We start from the raw sequence: 16514 nt of genomic DNA on the forward strand, positions 1-16514 counted from the left end.
TCCAGAATGACTAAGAGGAGAAGAGCTGGAGAGGGTGTGGGGCAAATGGGATTCATACATTTCTTGAGGGAATACAGAATCACATGGCCGTGACACTTTGGCAGTTTGTTCACAAATTAAACCTGACCACCCAGTCAGTAGTATTTCCCTGGACATAGATCTTTACCAACCCCAGAGAGATGAAAACATTTGTATACACACAAATTTGTACATGAAGCTTCATAGCAATTGTGTTCCTAATAGCCAAATCTAGAAATAATCTAAATTACAGTAAGAGAGTAGAAAAACAACATGTGATGTGGTATACTACTCAGCATGAAAGAGGGATCATGCAACAATGTGGTTGAATCTCAACCAAGAACATGAGGCCAGTGAAAGAAGCAGGACATTAAAAAGTACATAGTAAATGATTCTATTTATTTAAAATTCTAGAAAAGCAAATCCGTGGGGACAGCTAGGACCAAGGGTGGGTTGAAGGCCTTAACTGCAAACCCTAGGGGGTTTATGGAGGGCATTATGAATGATTAATATTTTGTGAGGCACCTGGGGGGAGCAGTGGGTTAATCATCCAACTCTTGATTTCAGCTCAGGTCATGATCTTATGGTGGTGGGATCAAGTGTCGTGTCAGGCTCCACACTGAGCATGGAAACTGCTTGGGATTCTGTCTCTCTGCCCCTCCCTCCCCCTCCCTCCCCCCATAATAAATAAATAGATAAATAAAATCCATCTTAAGAAGAGAATGATTAATATTTTTAATATGGTAGTGATTGTATAATTGTGTACATTTTCCCAAACTCATCAAACTTTACATTTAAAATGGGAGAGTTTTATGTGCATAAATTATGCCTTATAAAACTGTTAAAATTTGTAAATATTTGTAGAGCGGCATTAAAAATGTGAAAGGCTTATTTGCCATGTTGTCTAGCATCTGCAATGGTGAAGCCATAATCCCAAGGAAATTACCTCAGATTATGACTGTATTTTGGAATAAGATCTTCAAAGTAATAAAATGAAATGATTAGGGTGGGCCCTAATCCAGTATGACTTTATAAGAAGGGGAAATTTGGACACAGACATGTACAAAGGAAAGAGAATAGGAAGACACAGGGAGATGACAGCCATCAACAAGCCAAGGAGAGAGGCCTGGACAGATCCTTCCCTCACGGCCCCTAGAAGGAACCAAGCCTGCTGACACCTTGAACTTCTAGCCTTCAGAACTGAGAGATAATAATATTTCTGTTGCTTAAGCCATTCTGTTACACTCTGTGACAGCAGCCCATATGAGGATACTTGGGATAGAAGTGGGACAGTATACATTTAACAAACATTTATTCACCTACTGTGAGCCTGGCACTGCACTTGGGTCCAAGCATCTAATGAACAAAGAGACATCTTGTGCATGCGTGCATCCCTGTCGTGGGGTGCACGCAGCCTGAGACCATGGAAATCGAAATGAACAGGATTGTTTGGGGCAAACAGCACACACATGAGAGCACATGGGCACAGATGACCAGGTTGGAGAGCTGTTGAGTCAAATTCTGTCTCTCCTTAAAATTTTTTTTAATGTTTTTATTTCTTTTTGAAGGAGAGAGAGAGAGAGACAGAGCATGAGTGGGGAAAGAGCAGAGAGAGAAGGAGACACAGAATCCGAAGCAGGATCCAGGCTCTGAGCTGTCAACACAGAGCCGACGCGGGGCTCGAACTCACAAACCGTGAGATCCTGACATGAGCCGAAGTTGGTTGCTTAACCGACTGAGCACCCAGGCGCCCCAAATTCTGTCTCTCCTGAGTACTTGTTATATTTGTAGTATGTGATAAGGTATTTGAATTTGCTCTAGGATTATTTCATGAAAGTGATTTGTCATCATGAGACATCTTCAAATGGCTAGATTTCCTCCTACTTTCAGGAGATTGCTTCTTGAAGACAATACTATTGCTTCTCCTTTCTTATTTCCCCCATCTTAACAGGTGGCATGGAATCCAAAGCCAGAGTGGGTGACCCTGCTGCAACTTCTATCCCTGGGCCCCCCCCACCCCACCATCAGCTGTGTCTCTATGATGACCAGCACATTGTGATCAAGGCGCATCCCTGTGGGTCTGCCTCTTCTGGCACTCTGTCTGGTGGTGACTTCTCTTATTGCTTGTACAGGTGATGACAATGCCAGAATATTTGAGGAAGAGGTTTGGTGGCTTCCGGATCCAGTTCCTCCTTGCTATTCTGTACTTATTCCTCTACATCTTCAATAAGATCTCGGTGAGTTGTATAAAAGCCAGCCCAAGAAACAAAACAAAACAACAAAAATTCAGTAGGTAGGATGGTGCTAGATTGGTGTCAGCAGTTCACTCTGTGGCCCCATAAGTTACTTACGTTTTCTTCTGTCTAAGCTAGAGCAGAGAAAAAAAATAGCTTAGTAATACTTTGCAAAAAATAAAGGCAGGGGCATCTTATTTGTCTCCCAAGCCTCAGTTACAGGTCCCTCTGCGTTTCTAGAGAACCTTGGCCTTAATCTATGTCATGTCATTAAGTGATGTCACTCCTCTGCTTAAAACAATCCAGGAATTTCCACCACCCTTTCAAGAAAACCTAAGCCCCTTGTTATGATCTGTGAGGATGTTCTGTTCTAGTCCCTGCCTCTCCAGCCTTGTCTCCTGGTCTCCTCCCCTGTTCTCACCAGGCTCTGGCCCCACTGCCTGCCTTATGTTTCTCAAACCTGCCAATCTTATTCCCACTGAAAGCCCCTGACATTTGTTTCACACTGTGTCTAGAATGTACCCCCCCTCAAAAAAAATTTTCAAATATCACCTCCTTGAAGAAGCCTTCCATGGGTGTACCTAGTCAATCTCTATTTCATTGTTATGTTTTGGTGGGGGTTTTTTGTAATACTTGTTACCATGTGAGAATAATTTATCTGTTACCTTTCTGATTATCTGCCTTCTCCACTTCAGTGCAAGCTTGTTGAGGCCGAGAGCCTTGCCTGGCTTGTTCACTGCATTACCCACTGTGCTGAGAAAATTATTGGCACCTAAGGCACTTGATAAATGTGTGTGTGTGTGTGTGTGTGTGTGTGTGTGTGTGTGTGTTTAACTGACTGAATGAGGGGCGTCTGAGTGGCTCAGTTGGTTGAGTGTCCAACTCTTAATTTTGGCTCAGGTCATGATCCCAGGGTCATGTGATCGAGCTGTATACTGAGGGTGGAGCCTGCTTAAGATCCTTTCTCTCTCTTCCTCTGCCCCATTCCCCCATTCATACTGTCTCTATAATAAAAACTATAAATAAATAAATAAATACATGCACGCATCCATACAGATATACAATGTGAGTATCACCTATCACACTACATAGAAATTGCCTATTTAGTTTCTGTCACTAAATATAAGCTTCTTGGGGGCAGCAACTGAGTTTTAGTAGCCCCGTGTCTTCTGAACCCTGTCGAGTATCTGCTATGCTGGTGCACAGTAAACATTTGGTGAATAAATGGATAGATGAATAAAGGGAGGATCTCTGCCCATTGCATCCCTACTTTGGAGACCAGAATAACTAGGCAAGAGATTAGCCAGTTAAATGATATGCAGATGCTTTAAAATCAGTGCCAGCCAAACCAGGGATCAACAAATCCAGCCTGCAGGCCAATCAACCTGATGTTCTGCTTTGTACAGTCCTTGAGCTGAGAATGGCTTTTTATAGTTTTAAATGGTTGTGGAAAGCAGTGGCAGTATGTGGCCTGCAAAGCCTACAGTATTTATTATCTGGCCTTTTAGAGAAAAAACTTACCAGCCCCTGTTGAGCTGTCCCCTTTGCCTCTTCCAATGGCAGAACTATAAGAACAGCTCACTCTCTGAGCATGTTCCCTGTTCTAAGGGTCTAGAGAGGAATAGGCTAAGTTTTGTATGAACTGAATTCATTGGATTGACCCAAGCCCTAAAAGTGCTGACCTTGGTTGAACTCATGGGGCATAAGCCTTTTTTCCCAACACAACTTGGGTAGGCCTCACCCCATGTCCATTAGTGACGGAGTGAATGTGCTAACCATAGACCACTTCCTGCAGATGGCTTCTAGGGTCTTTATGATACTGCTGTTGATTGAGCTGGAAATGAAAATGCAGCCTGTTTCCTTTGTACTCATTTCAGGTGGAGATCTGTACTGGTGCCATGTTCATGAGACTGGTTTTGGGGTTAGACGTCTACCTGGCCACCATAATCTTGCTGACAATTATGGGCATTTATACCATCACAGGTGAGGTTACTGTAACCACACAGGTATTTATACCGACACAAAAGCTCTACTTTTTTTTTTAATGTTTATTTTTGAGAGAGAGAGAGTGTGAGTGGGGGAATTACAGAGAGAGAGGGAGACACAGAATTCGAAGCAGACTCCAGGCTCTGAGCGGTCAGCCTGGAGCCTGACGCGGGGCTTGAACCCACGAGCTATGAGATCATGACCTGACCCAAAGTCAGACGCTTAACCGACTGAGCCACCCCGGGCGCCCCAAAGCTCTACTACTTATAGTGGAGTGCTAGTAGACAAGGAGGCAGAGGGTCTCAGCTTTTGCATTTTCCCTAAGTCTATAGATCATACTGCTAGGCCTGAGGGGGTGGAACAGTGAAAATAATGGAGGCAGGGTGCCTAAGTGACATACTACCTCTAGAAATCAGATCAGGCCAGTGGGGGCTTTCTAAGGGCATTGGCAAGGATGGCAGTGATCATGTTTGGAGCGGGCCATCATCTGACACTGCAGGCTGCTAAGTAAAAGAGTAGAAACAGAAAAGGAATTAGGGGGAGGCGGCAGCTTCAGTCATCCTGGTCACCTGGTAACCTGGTCAGGCCATCAGATAGCATCTTTTATGTAGGCAATTCTGTCCCAGAGTCTCTGCCTAAGTTTTGAGAGCGGGGGCCCTCATCACTTGTTTTTTCCAGCCACAGTGCAAATCTTGGATGCTGGTGAGCGTCCCTGGCAGTTTACCACTGTCTGAGTGAGGAGGATCAGGGTAGGGAATGGAATGCACTCAATTAATGGCTCTCAATGCACAAGGGAGTGGGAGTTGGGGGTTTCTTCCTAGGTGACATTTGGTAATGTCTGGATACATTTTGGGTTGTCCCAACCAGGGAGGGGGGGTGGTGCTGCTGGCATCTAGCATGTTGAGACCAGAGATGCTGCTAACTGTTGCTTCCAAACTGAGATTTTGTGATTAAAGATGTACTTTTTTGCTTAGGAAAACTACCAGCTTTTCATTCATCCAAAAAATGGGAAGTAAAGGGAAATTGGGACATAGAAGGGCAAGATAAGAATCCAACAAAAGATCATGAGGGATGTTAAAGAGAGAACACAGGATGTACCAAGACTAAGCATGTTATTGTAAGACCTACTGACTTAAAGGTACAAAGGTGTGAATGGAGAGATCTGGAAGGAGACAAGCATGTAGAATAGGGATACAGAAGTGACTTGCAGCAGAGAGTCTCAAATGTTGCTTTTGTTTCTCTTTCTCCTACCTATTCAGGTGGTTTTGCAGCTGTAGTTTATACTGATACCTTGCATGCTGCTGTTATGGTTCTGGGATCAATCTTGTTAATGGTCTTTGGTAAGTCAATCTTGGAAGACTGGGCACCATGGCTGGAATCTTCCAGTCTGATTGCTGTCTGGGGCCATTTCAGCACTTTCATCTTTTGCAGATGAGGAGACTGAGGCCCTCAGATCCCTTAGAGCATTATCTCAGGTCACACAAAAAGTTGAGAAGTAAACCTTTGCTCACTTCAGAAGACGTAGAAGTGGTAATGACAAACTGTAGTGCTTTGGGACAGTGATCGACTGGCCCACCACACTCATCCCCACCTCCGTGCCTCAGCCCATGCTCTTCCTCTGCAGTTATAAGACCCTCTCCTTTTCATCCACACAGTTAAATCTACCCATCAAGGTCAACAGAAGACCCACCTCCAAAAATGTGATTCTGTTATTATTCCATCTACATGTCTTTTCTTCTGTGGACTCAAATCACTACTACACACACCTTGATATTTTTGTGATACATACCTTGATTGTTCATTGATTGTGTCATATAAATAAATCATACCCCTCAGCTCCAGAACTTCTTAAGAACCAAAACCATTGTATCCTGCACACAGTGTGCAGTCTGAGGCATATGGTAGGTGCTTATTAAGTGGTAAGAATGAAAATAATAGCTAACAGAAATCAAGTATCAGGTACCACGTAGGCATTTATCCATATTAATCTTCACATCACTGTGATGCATAACTACTATTGTTATCCCCATTTTACAGATGAGGAAACTGAGTTATTCAGTTAAGTAACTTGCTCATGAGACACACTAAGAGCAGAAATCACAGCCGAGTCTCTAAACACCAAATTCCACTATGTGAACTAACATATTATAATACCTGTAATGGCAAATACATTTAACCTTAAAATGATAGTTTTCTCCCACTAGCTAAGATAATGATCTCAGTGAGGATGGTGTTACCCACTGCTCCATGGGTCAGAGATTGGTCTTACATAAATCTAGAAGGAAAAACTCTTGTCTCAGGTATTGAAAAATTATTGAAGGGGCGCCTGGGTGGCTTGGTCGGTTAAGCGTCCGACTTCAGCTCAGGTCATGATCTCTCGGTCCGTGAGTTCGAGCCCCGCGTCGGGCTCTGTGCTGACAGCTCAGAGCCTGGAGCCTGCTTCCGATTCTGTGTCTCCCTCTCTCTCTGACCCTCCCCCATTCACTCTCTGTCTCCAAAATAAATAAACGTTAAAAAAAAAAATTAAAAAAAAAAAATTATTGAAATGGTACGTGAATACAGTTGAAGGACTGTGGTTCCATAAAGCATGTTGTTGAGCCCCATTGAATGAGAAATGATAGAATCAAACAGACTCACGTAGTCCTCACTCTTAACATTCAGTAAGCATTAGTGTGCCATGAGGTGTACTCAGAGCTATATCGCTGAAACACAAAATACACATCAGGCATAATCTAAGGAATTTTTTTAATGAATTGGGAAGCACTGACTAATTTGAATGACAAAACCCTAAACTATAGAACACATTAAGCCATTGTTTTTAATTGTGTACTAGTGTTAAACATCAACATTTTTAAAATCTGCCACCCTCACCCCAATAGTTGAAAATGACATCTGACTAAACTTTAGGAGCAGGTGGAATATTCCACTTAATGTTAGCAATTATATCTCTAAGTAATTATATATTCTTTACTCTTATAGACTGAATATTCGTCTCCCTCCCAAAATTCATATGTTGAAATCCTAACCCCCAAGGCGAAGCCATTGGGAACTGATTAGGTCATAAGAGCAGAGCACTCATGAATGGCATTAGTATCCTTATAAAAGAGACCTCAGAGAGCCCCCTCACTTTTTCCACCATTTGAGGACACATTGAGAAGATAGCCATGTATGAGCCAGGAAGGGGATCCTCACTAGACACCCAATCATCCAGCACTTGACCTCAGACTTCCTAGCCTCCAGAGCCATGGGAAGTAAATATTTGCAGTTTGTAAGTCACCCAACCTATGGTATTTTCTTATAACTGCCCAAACAGACTAAGACTTTTTCTGAGAAATGTAATGGGATTTTTTTATAATTAGGGCATTGATGTTGGTAGGTAAACTATTTTAAACTAATGGAATAATTGTTTTCTTTTAAAAATATACAAGATCTTATACATCCAAATGAGTATTGTCCAAACTAGTCACCATGAGACCCCATACACATCCAGTTGCAATTTTTTGTTTTTAATTTTTAGGTAGTACACACACAAGGTAAACAAAACAAAAAGGTACACAGTGAAATATTCATTGCTCTCAGTTTCTCAATTCAACTCTCCAGAGACAACTAGTATTATTAGTTTTGTATATATCCTTCCAGATATATTCTTCATGTATACAATCTTTTTTTTAATCTATGAGAGACATATTTTAACAGAATCAAAACAAAATTTTGCAGCCTGTTATTCCACCACTGGTTCTATATCTTCGGCAAATTTCTATGTCCATGAATGGAGATCTATTAAATCTTTTTGTTTTTGTATTTGTAGTAAACTTTATTGAGAAGTGCACAAGTCAAAGTATGTAGCTAGATGAGATATCACAAAGTGAACACAGCCTGGTAACAAGTACCCAGGTCAAGAAGTTATCTTTTTTTCCCTTGCTTTCCAAACTTTATACCTTTTGTTTCCTTTTCTTGCCTATTGCACTGGCCAGGGTCATTAGTACAGTGTTGAATAGAAGTAGAGACAACAGACATCCTTGTCTCTTTGCCAATTTAGAGAGAAATCTTTGGATATTTCACCATTAAATAAATCATTTGCTGTCAATTTTTGGTAAATACTCTTTGCCAGGCTAACAAGTTCCCTTCTAGTCCTAGTTGGCTAGAATTATCATGAACGTGTTTTTTTTTTTTTTTTAGTTATTTATTTTGAGAGAGAGGGAGGGAGAGCAAGAGCAAGAGCACACCAGTGGGGGAAGGGCAGAGAGAGAGGGAGAGAGAGAGAATTGCAAGCAGGCTCTGTGCTGTCGGCACAGAGCCCGACATGAGGCTCATACTCATGAACTGTGAGAACATGACCTGAGTTGAAATCAAGAGTTGGATGCCTAACCGACTGAGCCACCCAGGTACCCCTATCATGAACAGGTTTTGAATTGTAGCAAGTGTTTCTTCCACATTTACTAAGATGATTATATTATTTTTCTCCCTTATTCTGTTAACATGGTGAATTATATTGAATTATTTTTCAGTGTTAACTCAATCTTGAATTCCTGGAATAAACCCAGCTTTGTTGAGACATACCCTAAATTATCCTCCAAAGTGGCTGTATTAACATATTCTCAGCAATATATGTCAGAATATGTGTTCCCTACCCTTACAGCCAATAATTGATGTTTTAAGCCTTTTTAAAAATTTGCCAAATAGGGGAAGGAAAAAAAAAGTATCTCATTCTTGTTTTAACTGGAAGTTTCTAGAGACTGGTGAAGTTAAGCATCATTTTATATACTTAGTGGCCATTTGGAGTTCCTCTTTTGTAAACTACCCACTCATATTCTCTACTATATTTCTTCTGAGTAGTTTCCCTTGGCTATTGGTGTATAAGAGTTCTTTATACATGACACAAATTTCTTCTTTTGGCCTGACAGATTTTTAACTTGATTTCAGTCATATAAATTTTAAATTTTGAGGTCAAATTTACCAACTTTCCTCTTCCTTTTTGTGACTTGTCTAAGAAGGTAGACTAACTCAACTCTCTAGTTCTGTAGTTCATGAAGATATTCTGTTTTTTTCTAATAACTTTGTAGTTTAGTATTTTGCTTTCTTTTAATCCATATGGAATTCATTTATAGAAGTGCCATGAGGTGTCTTCACTCAGTATTCTTTTATTGACTACTTTCAACTCTAAATGATTCTGAACACATTTCAATAATCAAATCTGTATCAAAGGAACATGTTTTAATATGCCAAAATAAAGGGAATTTTTTAGTTAAGTGGAACTATGGGTGTTTTGTGCCTTTTAAAAACATTTTTTTTAATGTTAAGATTGTATACCACTTAGGATATTGACAGATGAATGCTATGACTGAGGAAAATTTCAAATATGACATTTTATAAACATTTTGTTGGCATTGCAGGAAAGTGAATATTAATTTCTATTCTAGCCAAGATTCTTTAGAAAACTTGTGATAGAACTTTAGTTCAAAACTAGCATAAGCAAGTAAATACCTTCTTGGCTCACGTAAGTAAAAATTCCAGGGGCACAGTACCTTCAGTTATGCCTAGATCCAGGGTTCTGAATGAACCAGGTAAACAAGAGAGCTTCAAACTGCCAGACTAGCTCAGAACCCCAAAGAAAGGAAGAAGGCTTTTTTGGTTCCTTAAGCAGAAGTCTCCTGGGACAGATTCTGATTAGCCCAGTCTGGGTCTCATATCTATTCCTGACACATCAGCTGTTGCCCATGGGACAGAGCATTGGCCAGGCCTGGGGCACATGCCATATTGGAATGGTGGACAGTTTGATGAGGCCAACCTAAGCGACACAGGATGGAATGCAACTGGAAAGAGGGGTTCTGCTACCAGAAGCTGGAGTGGGGGGGGGGGCGCACACAACCACCAATGTCCACTGTACTCCCATTTCTCTTTGGAAGAGATGATGTCTTTTTTTAGGCACATACAGTTTTGACTATTTTTCAGTCCATTGTGCTTTTTATACTAGGTACAGTCAATGAAACTGGGTCTCACTTTGTAATCTTGGGTCTTCAAACATATGTTATTGTGTGGTGTAAGATACTGATAAATTTTATCATGTTTTAAGCCTTTCAGGAAGTGGGAGGATACCAGGAGCTACTGAATAAATACCCACATAGTAAGCCAGACCCAATCCATGAAGGAAATTGGACTGCCAAGCCAGAGTGTTTTATTCCTCGCCTGGATTTTTTCCATATCTTCCGAGATCCCGTCACTGGAGACCTCCCATGGCCTGGAATTGTCTTTGGCGTCTCCACCCTCTCCTTATACTACTGGTGCACTGATCAGGTAATTAGACGTGGTGCAGGTGAAGTGACTACATTGGAGGCTGGTCGGTCTCATTGCATTCTAGGCTTTACCAGTCTCTATAGGCAACAGCGGGCCTGACTGCACTCAGTGATCAGGTTTCCCTTCCAGTCTTTACTTATTGCCTAAAAACTTCATAAGAAATTCTGTTTAAAAGGAATTTCACTCACAGTCCCATTATAACCCATCATCTATTTTCATTGTTTCCTTCTTCCCATCATTATCACATGAAAAACATGTCAGTTTTCCCCAACTGAGTCTGTAAATTAAATGTAACCAATCACTATTTCAGTTGGATTTTTTTAAGGACTCAAATTTATTCTGAATATTATATGGCTCACTATCAATGGTAGCTCATTAAATAAGCTGTGAAATATTCACATGGTGCAAAGGCAATAGAGAAATGAAAAGAAAGTACAGCTATACACAATAACATGGATGAATCTTCACAGCTTGATTTTAGACACAGAAGGCTAGGCACTGCATGATTACATTTTTATAAAGTTTAACACAGGCAGTGCTAACTTGTGTCATTTAGGAATACATAGTAATTGGCATATATATAAAGAAAAGCAAGGAAGAAATAAAGTAGTCATGAAAGCAGTCATATCTGGAGCAAGGAAAGGGGTTGAGATGAAAAAAAGTCCCATGTAGCAGCATTATTCACAAGTACCACAAGGTGGAAACAATCTAAATGTTCACCCACCAATGAATTAATAAAACAGAATGTGTATCCATTCATTGGAATATTATTCAGCCATATAAAGGAATGAAGTAGGAACACATACTACAACCTAGATGGATCTCGGAAACATTATACTAAGTGAAAGAAGCCAGACAGAAAGATCACCTAATGTATGATTCCTTTTATATGAAATGTCCAGAGTAGGCAAATCCATAGAGATGGAAATCCAATTAGTGCTTGCCAGGGGCTGGGAGAGAAGGAATGGAGGGGGACAGTTTAATGGATGTGTTTGTTCTTCTGGAGTGATGAAAAAGTTTTGAAAGTAGAGAGAGGTGGTAATTGCATAAGATTGGGAATGCACTAAATGCTCCTGAATTGTTCACTTTAAAATGGTTAACTATATATTATGTGAATTTCACATTAATTTTTGCAAAAAAACAAAACAAAACAAAAAAAGAGCCACAGGGAGGCTTCTGGGGTACCTGCAATGTTCCATCTCGATTTGGATGGGTGTTAGACTGTATGCTGTTAATGTGCTACCGTGTACTTTCATATTTATATCACAATAAAAAAATACTTTCATATTTATATCACAATAAAAAAAAAGGTTTAAACATTTTGTGGAAGAAGAAAATGCTATAAATCCCTAACCCAAGTTTGAAACTGAACAACAAAGGGAGAGAACTTGCCAAACCAGATATTTCAACATCTACAAGGTAGCAATAATAAAAATAGTTTGAAATATCCAAGAATAGACACACAGACTAATGGAACAGAATAAAGAGGTCAGGCAGATTTATGTACTTATAGGAATTTAATATGTATCTAAGGAGGCTTCAGAAATCAACAGGGGTGTGGGGCACCTGGCTGGCTCAGTTAGTAGAGCATACAGACTCTTGATCTCAGGGTCATGAATTCAAGCCCCAGGTTGGGCTTGGAGCCTAACTTAAAATAAAACTAACTAACTAACTAACTAAATGAATAGAAAGAAAGAAAGAAAGAAAGAAAGAAAGAAAGAAAGAAAGAGAGAGAGAAAGAAAGAAAGAAAGAAAGAAAGAAAGAAAGGGGGGAGATACATACTCTTTGTTAGAAAACTTAGTTGTTAGAAAACCAATGGACTATCTGGAGTAACAAAACTTCACCCCCAGCCAGCACTTAGTACAAAGGTAGACTTCAGGTGGGTTAAAGACTTAAATGTGGGAAGTGAAACTATGCATCTAAGGAAGATAACAGAATATTTTTAAGACATATCAGGGAGTACAAATCATACTGGTTTGATTACATTACATATAAGTACTTTTTATTTTTTACTTCTTTAAGTTTATTTTTGAAAGAGAGAAAGAGTATTGGTGAGCATATGAGCAGGGGAGGGGCAGAGAGAGAGGGAGGGAGGGAGAATCCCAAAGGAGAAAGAGAGAATCTGGTCAGCATAGAGCCCAACACAGGGCTCAAGCCCACGAACTTTGAGATCATGACCTGGGCCAAAACCAAGAGGTAGATACTTAACCGACTGAGCCACCCAGGGGCCCATACACAATAGGTACTTTTTAACAAAGAGTATCATAGATAAAGTCAACAGATGACAGATTAGAGAAGATTATTGGATTTATCATGAATAAGAAACAATAGCAAATCCATAAGAAAAAGGAGCTCCAATAGAAATGTGGGCAAAAGATAATGACAGGCCATTTATAAAAAAGGAAATTGAAACAAGCATTAATGCTAACAAGCATATAACCCAGAGTTATCACATAAGTACAGCTTAAAACCACAAGAAGCCTGGCAAAATTAGAAAGATTGATAATGCCCAGGTCAGCCCTCACACAAGGGCTCCTGGGTGGCTCAGCCAGTTAAGCACCCAGCTCTTGGTTTCAGCTCAGGTCATAATCTCGTGGTTTCATGAATTCAGGCCCCAAGTTGGGCTCTGTGTTGACTGTGTGGAGCCTGCTTGGGATTCTCTGTCTCCCTCTCTCTCTGCCCTTCCCCCACTTAAACTATCTCTGTCTCTCTCAAAAAAACAAAAACAAAAACAAAAAAAACTCGTGTACTTCTGGTGGAAGTATAGACTGGTGTGATCTGTTCTGGAGGGTAATCCAGCAGTATTTTATAAAAGTAAGTATATCGTACTCTGAGCTAGCAGTGGTGTTCCTCAGAAGCTACCTAAAATATCCTCATGCAAGTTCATGAGGGACTATAATATGCAATGTTGATCACAATGTTGATTGTGCTGGTTACTCCTAAATGGGTAGATAAAATGGCATGGGGGCAGTAAGACTGTGGAATACCGTGCAGTCATGAGAGCAATGGACTAGATGACCTGTAGCAACACTAAAGGGTCTTTAAAATGTAGTGAGTGGAAAGACAAGAAATGAGATCCAGAGCACAATACATGGGTATTCTCTCTAATATAGCTCTGAGGACTTTTTTTTATTTGTATTTTTGCCGATCTATTTATCACATGTTTATTGATCTTTCTGTATTTTTCTTTTCAGTTTCTTCTGCAAATTTAAAAGTTGCCCCTGGCCTTTCACTTCTGACAATGGGTAAACTAGATTTCCTGAACTACCTCCCATAACAAAATTTTCTAGTCCTACTGGGTAAAATGTAACAAGCATCTTTTTGTAGTCATAGCAAAGCTCATAAGAAAGGAAGAAAATCTCCAGAGGCCAAAAAACCAAAGAGAGTAGTGAACTCAAGAGAGTTACGCTGAGGGGCACCTGGGTGGCTCAGTTGGTTAAGCATCTGACTCTTGGTTTCACCTCAGGTCATGATCTCACGGTTGGTGAGTTTGAGCCCCACGTTGGGCTCTGCACTGACAGGGTGGATCCTGCTTGGAATTCTCTCTCTCCTCTCTACCCCTCCCTTGCTCATATTCTCTATCTCTTTCTATCTCTCAAAAATAAGTAAATAAACATTTAAAAGAGAGAGAGAGTTAAGCTGACACTAACACCTATGGTGCCCTGAGAGCATTTGCCAAGCAAGGATTTCCGAGGCTTAGGTTTAACTGGCCAGGTGAGAACAGGAGAAAGGCCTTGAGTTCATGACTGGTGAAGAGTGAAGGTTGTTACCTCAGTGAAAAGGTGGACTGGGAAAATATCTGCCCACCAGCAAGGAGAAATAGCTGAAAACAAACACACAAACAAACAAACAAAATCAACCTGGGCCCCAGGAGGAAGAAAAATTCTCCCCTGAGAACTCACAAGGGAAGACTAGCCTTCCTATACATTTAGGTGTTTAATTTAAATTTTTAATTTAATTTAATTCCCTGAATTGTCAGGGAAACCCCATGGGAAGAAATGAACATAAACTCATCCAAAATTTGTTACACATTGACCCGGCAGGAGTAATGGCAGATTTTCCCTGGAGAGATGCACCCTCAGCCGAGGTCTTGCAGGATTCCCACAAATGAATGCCTGCCCAACACGAGCCCCTAAGCTGAAATTAGAAGACACGGAAGAATCAAACCACCTTGAGCCAGAAACAGCAGAATTAATACCCCCAAACTTCAGAACATTGAGGTATACAATACCAAATACAAAAAAAAAAGTTTAAAGAAATAAAAATGGAACTAAAAACATTAACACCATTCTACCTACCAAAATGATCAGTCAGATTTGAATAATCAAACTTCTAGATATGAAAAATAGGCTTGCTGAAATGTGAAACTCAGTAGCTGTTAAAATAGCAGATTAAAGGAGCACCTGGCTTGCTCGGTGGGAGTAGCATGCAACTCTTGATCTCAGAGTCGTAGATCACATTAGGTGTAGAGGTTACTTAAATAAACATTAAAAAACTAGCAGATTAAGCATAGCTGAAGGGGAAAAAATAGTCATCTGAAAGAGATAACTGAAGAAATTGAAAGCACAAAGCTGGAAAGTATGAAAGGGAAACAAAGTGACATGGAAGAGAGAATCAGGATTAAAATATATCTCGTTGGAGCTCCAGAAGAAAAGGAGAGAGAAGCAATATTTTAAGAGAAAGTGGCTGAGAAGTTTTGCCATTGCTAAAAGAGCAGGAAGCATTGGATTCCAGAATCACAGTGAATCTCAAGCAGAAATAATTTACAAATCCACACAAAGAAATGGAATGAAACCGTAATGAAAGTTCAGAACATCGAAGACAAGGAGATCTTGAAAGGTACCTAAGAGGAAAGATTACTGATGAAAGAAGACAGTTATACCAACAACAGGCTTCTCAGCTGCAGACATATAACCCATGGCAGAGGAGTAAAATTTTCAAAGGCATTGAGGAAACTGTCACCTCTAAAGTACATGCCCAGCTAAGGTATTATTCATGGCCAAGGGCAAAATTAAGACATAACCTTCCCTAAAGAAGGACTGAAGGATGTACGTTAAAAAAAAAAAAAAAGAAAAAGAAAAGAAAAGAAATACTCATGAGCAAGAAAAATAGCAAAGATAGTGACAGGTCCTGAGCAAATGGGCTGAAAAATAGTAATACAAGTACAGGAAGTGAAAAATAGAACAAAACTAAAATATTGGACCACAGTTTGGAGTTAAATCTGTCTGTGGACTCTAAATTGTTCAGAAGGGTGGGGATGTTGATGTGAAGACTTGTATTTGTAGACTTGAAGTTGTATCTATGTGAAAATTTTACAGGTCATTATTAAATACACAGAAGTAGAATACATAACTTCTAACTAGCAAAGAAAGTGACTTAAGAAAAATGTTTGATTAAAAGAGAAGCAAACAATCTGAGGGAAGGAAAATTAACTTTGGGCAACCACCATTTTTAAACAATAGTCCTCTCTTTGCCCCACTTTGTAATATATGATAATGTACAAAAGTGCTTAGGACTTCCTACATGGATGATGTACTGCCTTTCTGATCACCCTTGCCTCAGAATGAGAGCCAACTTTCTGTCCTTGCCCTCCTCCTTCATCCCCTCTCTTGAGAGACTGGCTCTTCTGTGCACTGGGCTAAGTAAAGACCAGGAAATGCAGCCTGGCTGCCCACCCACACCCACTCAAGTGGAAGCCTGCGTTCACTGAGAGGCCAGCAACAGGATACCAGTGGACCTCCTGAGAAACAGTACCTGTTGCATGAGGAGCACCATTTTGGGACTCTTCCTCCTATTATTAAAATGATGCATTTGGACAATAAACAAAACATAAAGATGACCATCCTGCCTGCTAATTTTACCATGCCAGGATTAACCACTCTAACCATGTCACTTTATTCCTGTGCACTTTTTTTCTCAGTACAGAGCCACGGTGTACAGCCTGCTGTTGGATCCTGTATGCCTTTTAGTTACCATCACAC

At 40.3% G+C, this 16514-nt stretch overlaps 1 protein-coding gene across 4 annotated transcripts in view; it reads left to right on the top strand.

Annotated features, from left to right (window-relative positions):
• Nucleotides 1-16514, top strand: part of LOC125913994 (sodium/glucose cotransporter 1-like) — a 57720-nt gene that overhangs the window by 17536 nt on the left and 23670 nt on the right. For 3 of the 4 annotated variants that reach the window (XM_049619089.1, XM_049619085.1, XM_049619086.1), the window contains 4 exons: nucleotides 2151-2255; nucleotides 4130-4235; nucleotides 5498-5578; nucleotides 10312-10532. In XM_049619089.1, coding sequence (XP_049475046.1) covers nucleotides 2151-2255; nucleotides 4130-4235; nucleotides 5498-5578; nucleotides 10312-10532 — 513 coding nt within the window. The remainder of the gene's footprint in view (nucleotides 1-2150; nucleotides 2256-4129; nucleotides 4236-5497; nucleotides 5579-10311; nucleotides 10533-16514) is intronic. The other variant, XM_049619088.1, reaches the window with a different exon arrangement.

The sequence above is a fragment of the Panthera uncia genome, assembly GCF_023721935.1.
Source record: "Panthera uncia isolate 11264 chromosome D3 unlocalized genomic scaffold, Puncia_PCG_1.0 HiC_scaffold_8, whole genome shotgun sequence".
Taxonomy (NCBI): domain Eukaryota; kingdom Metazoa; phylum Chordata; class Mammalia; order Carnivora; family Felidae; genus Panthera; species Panthera uncia.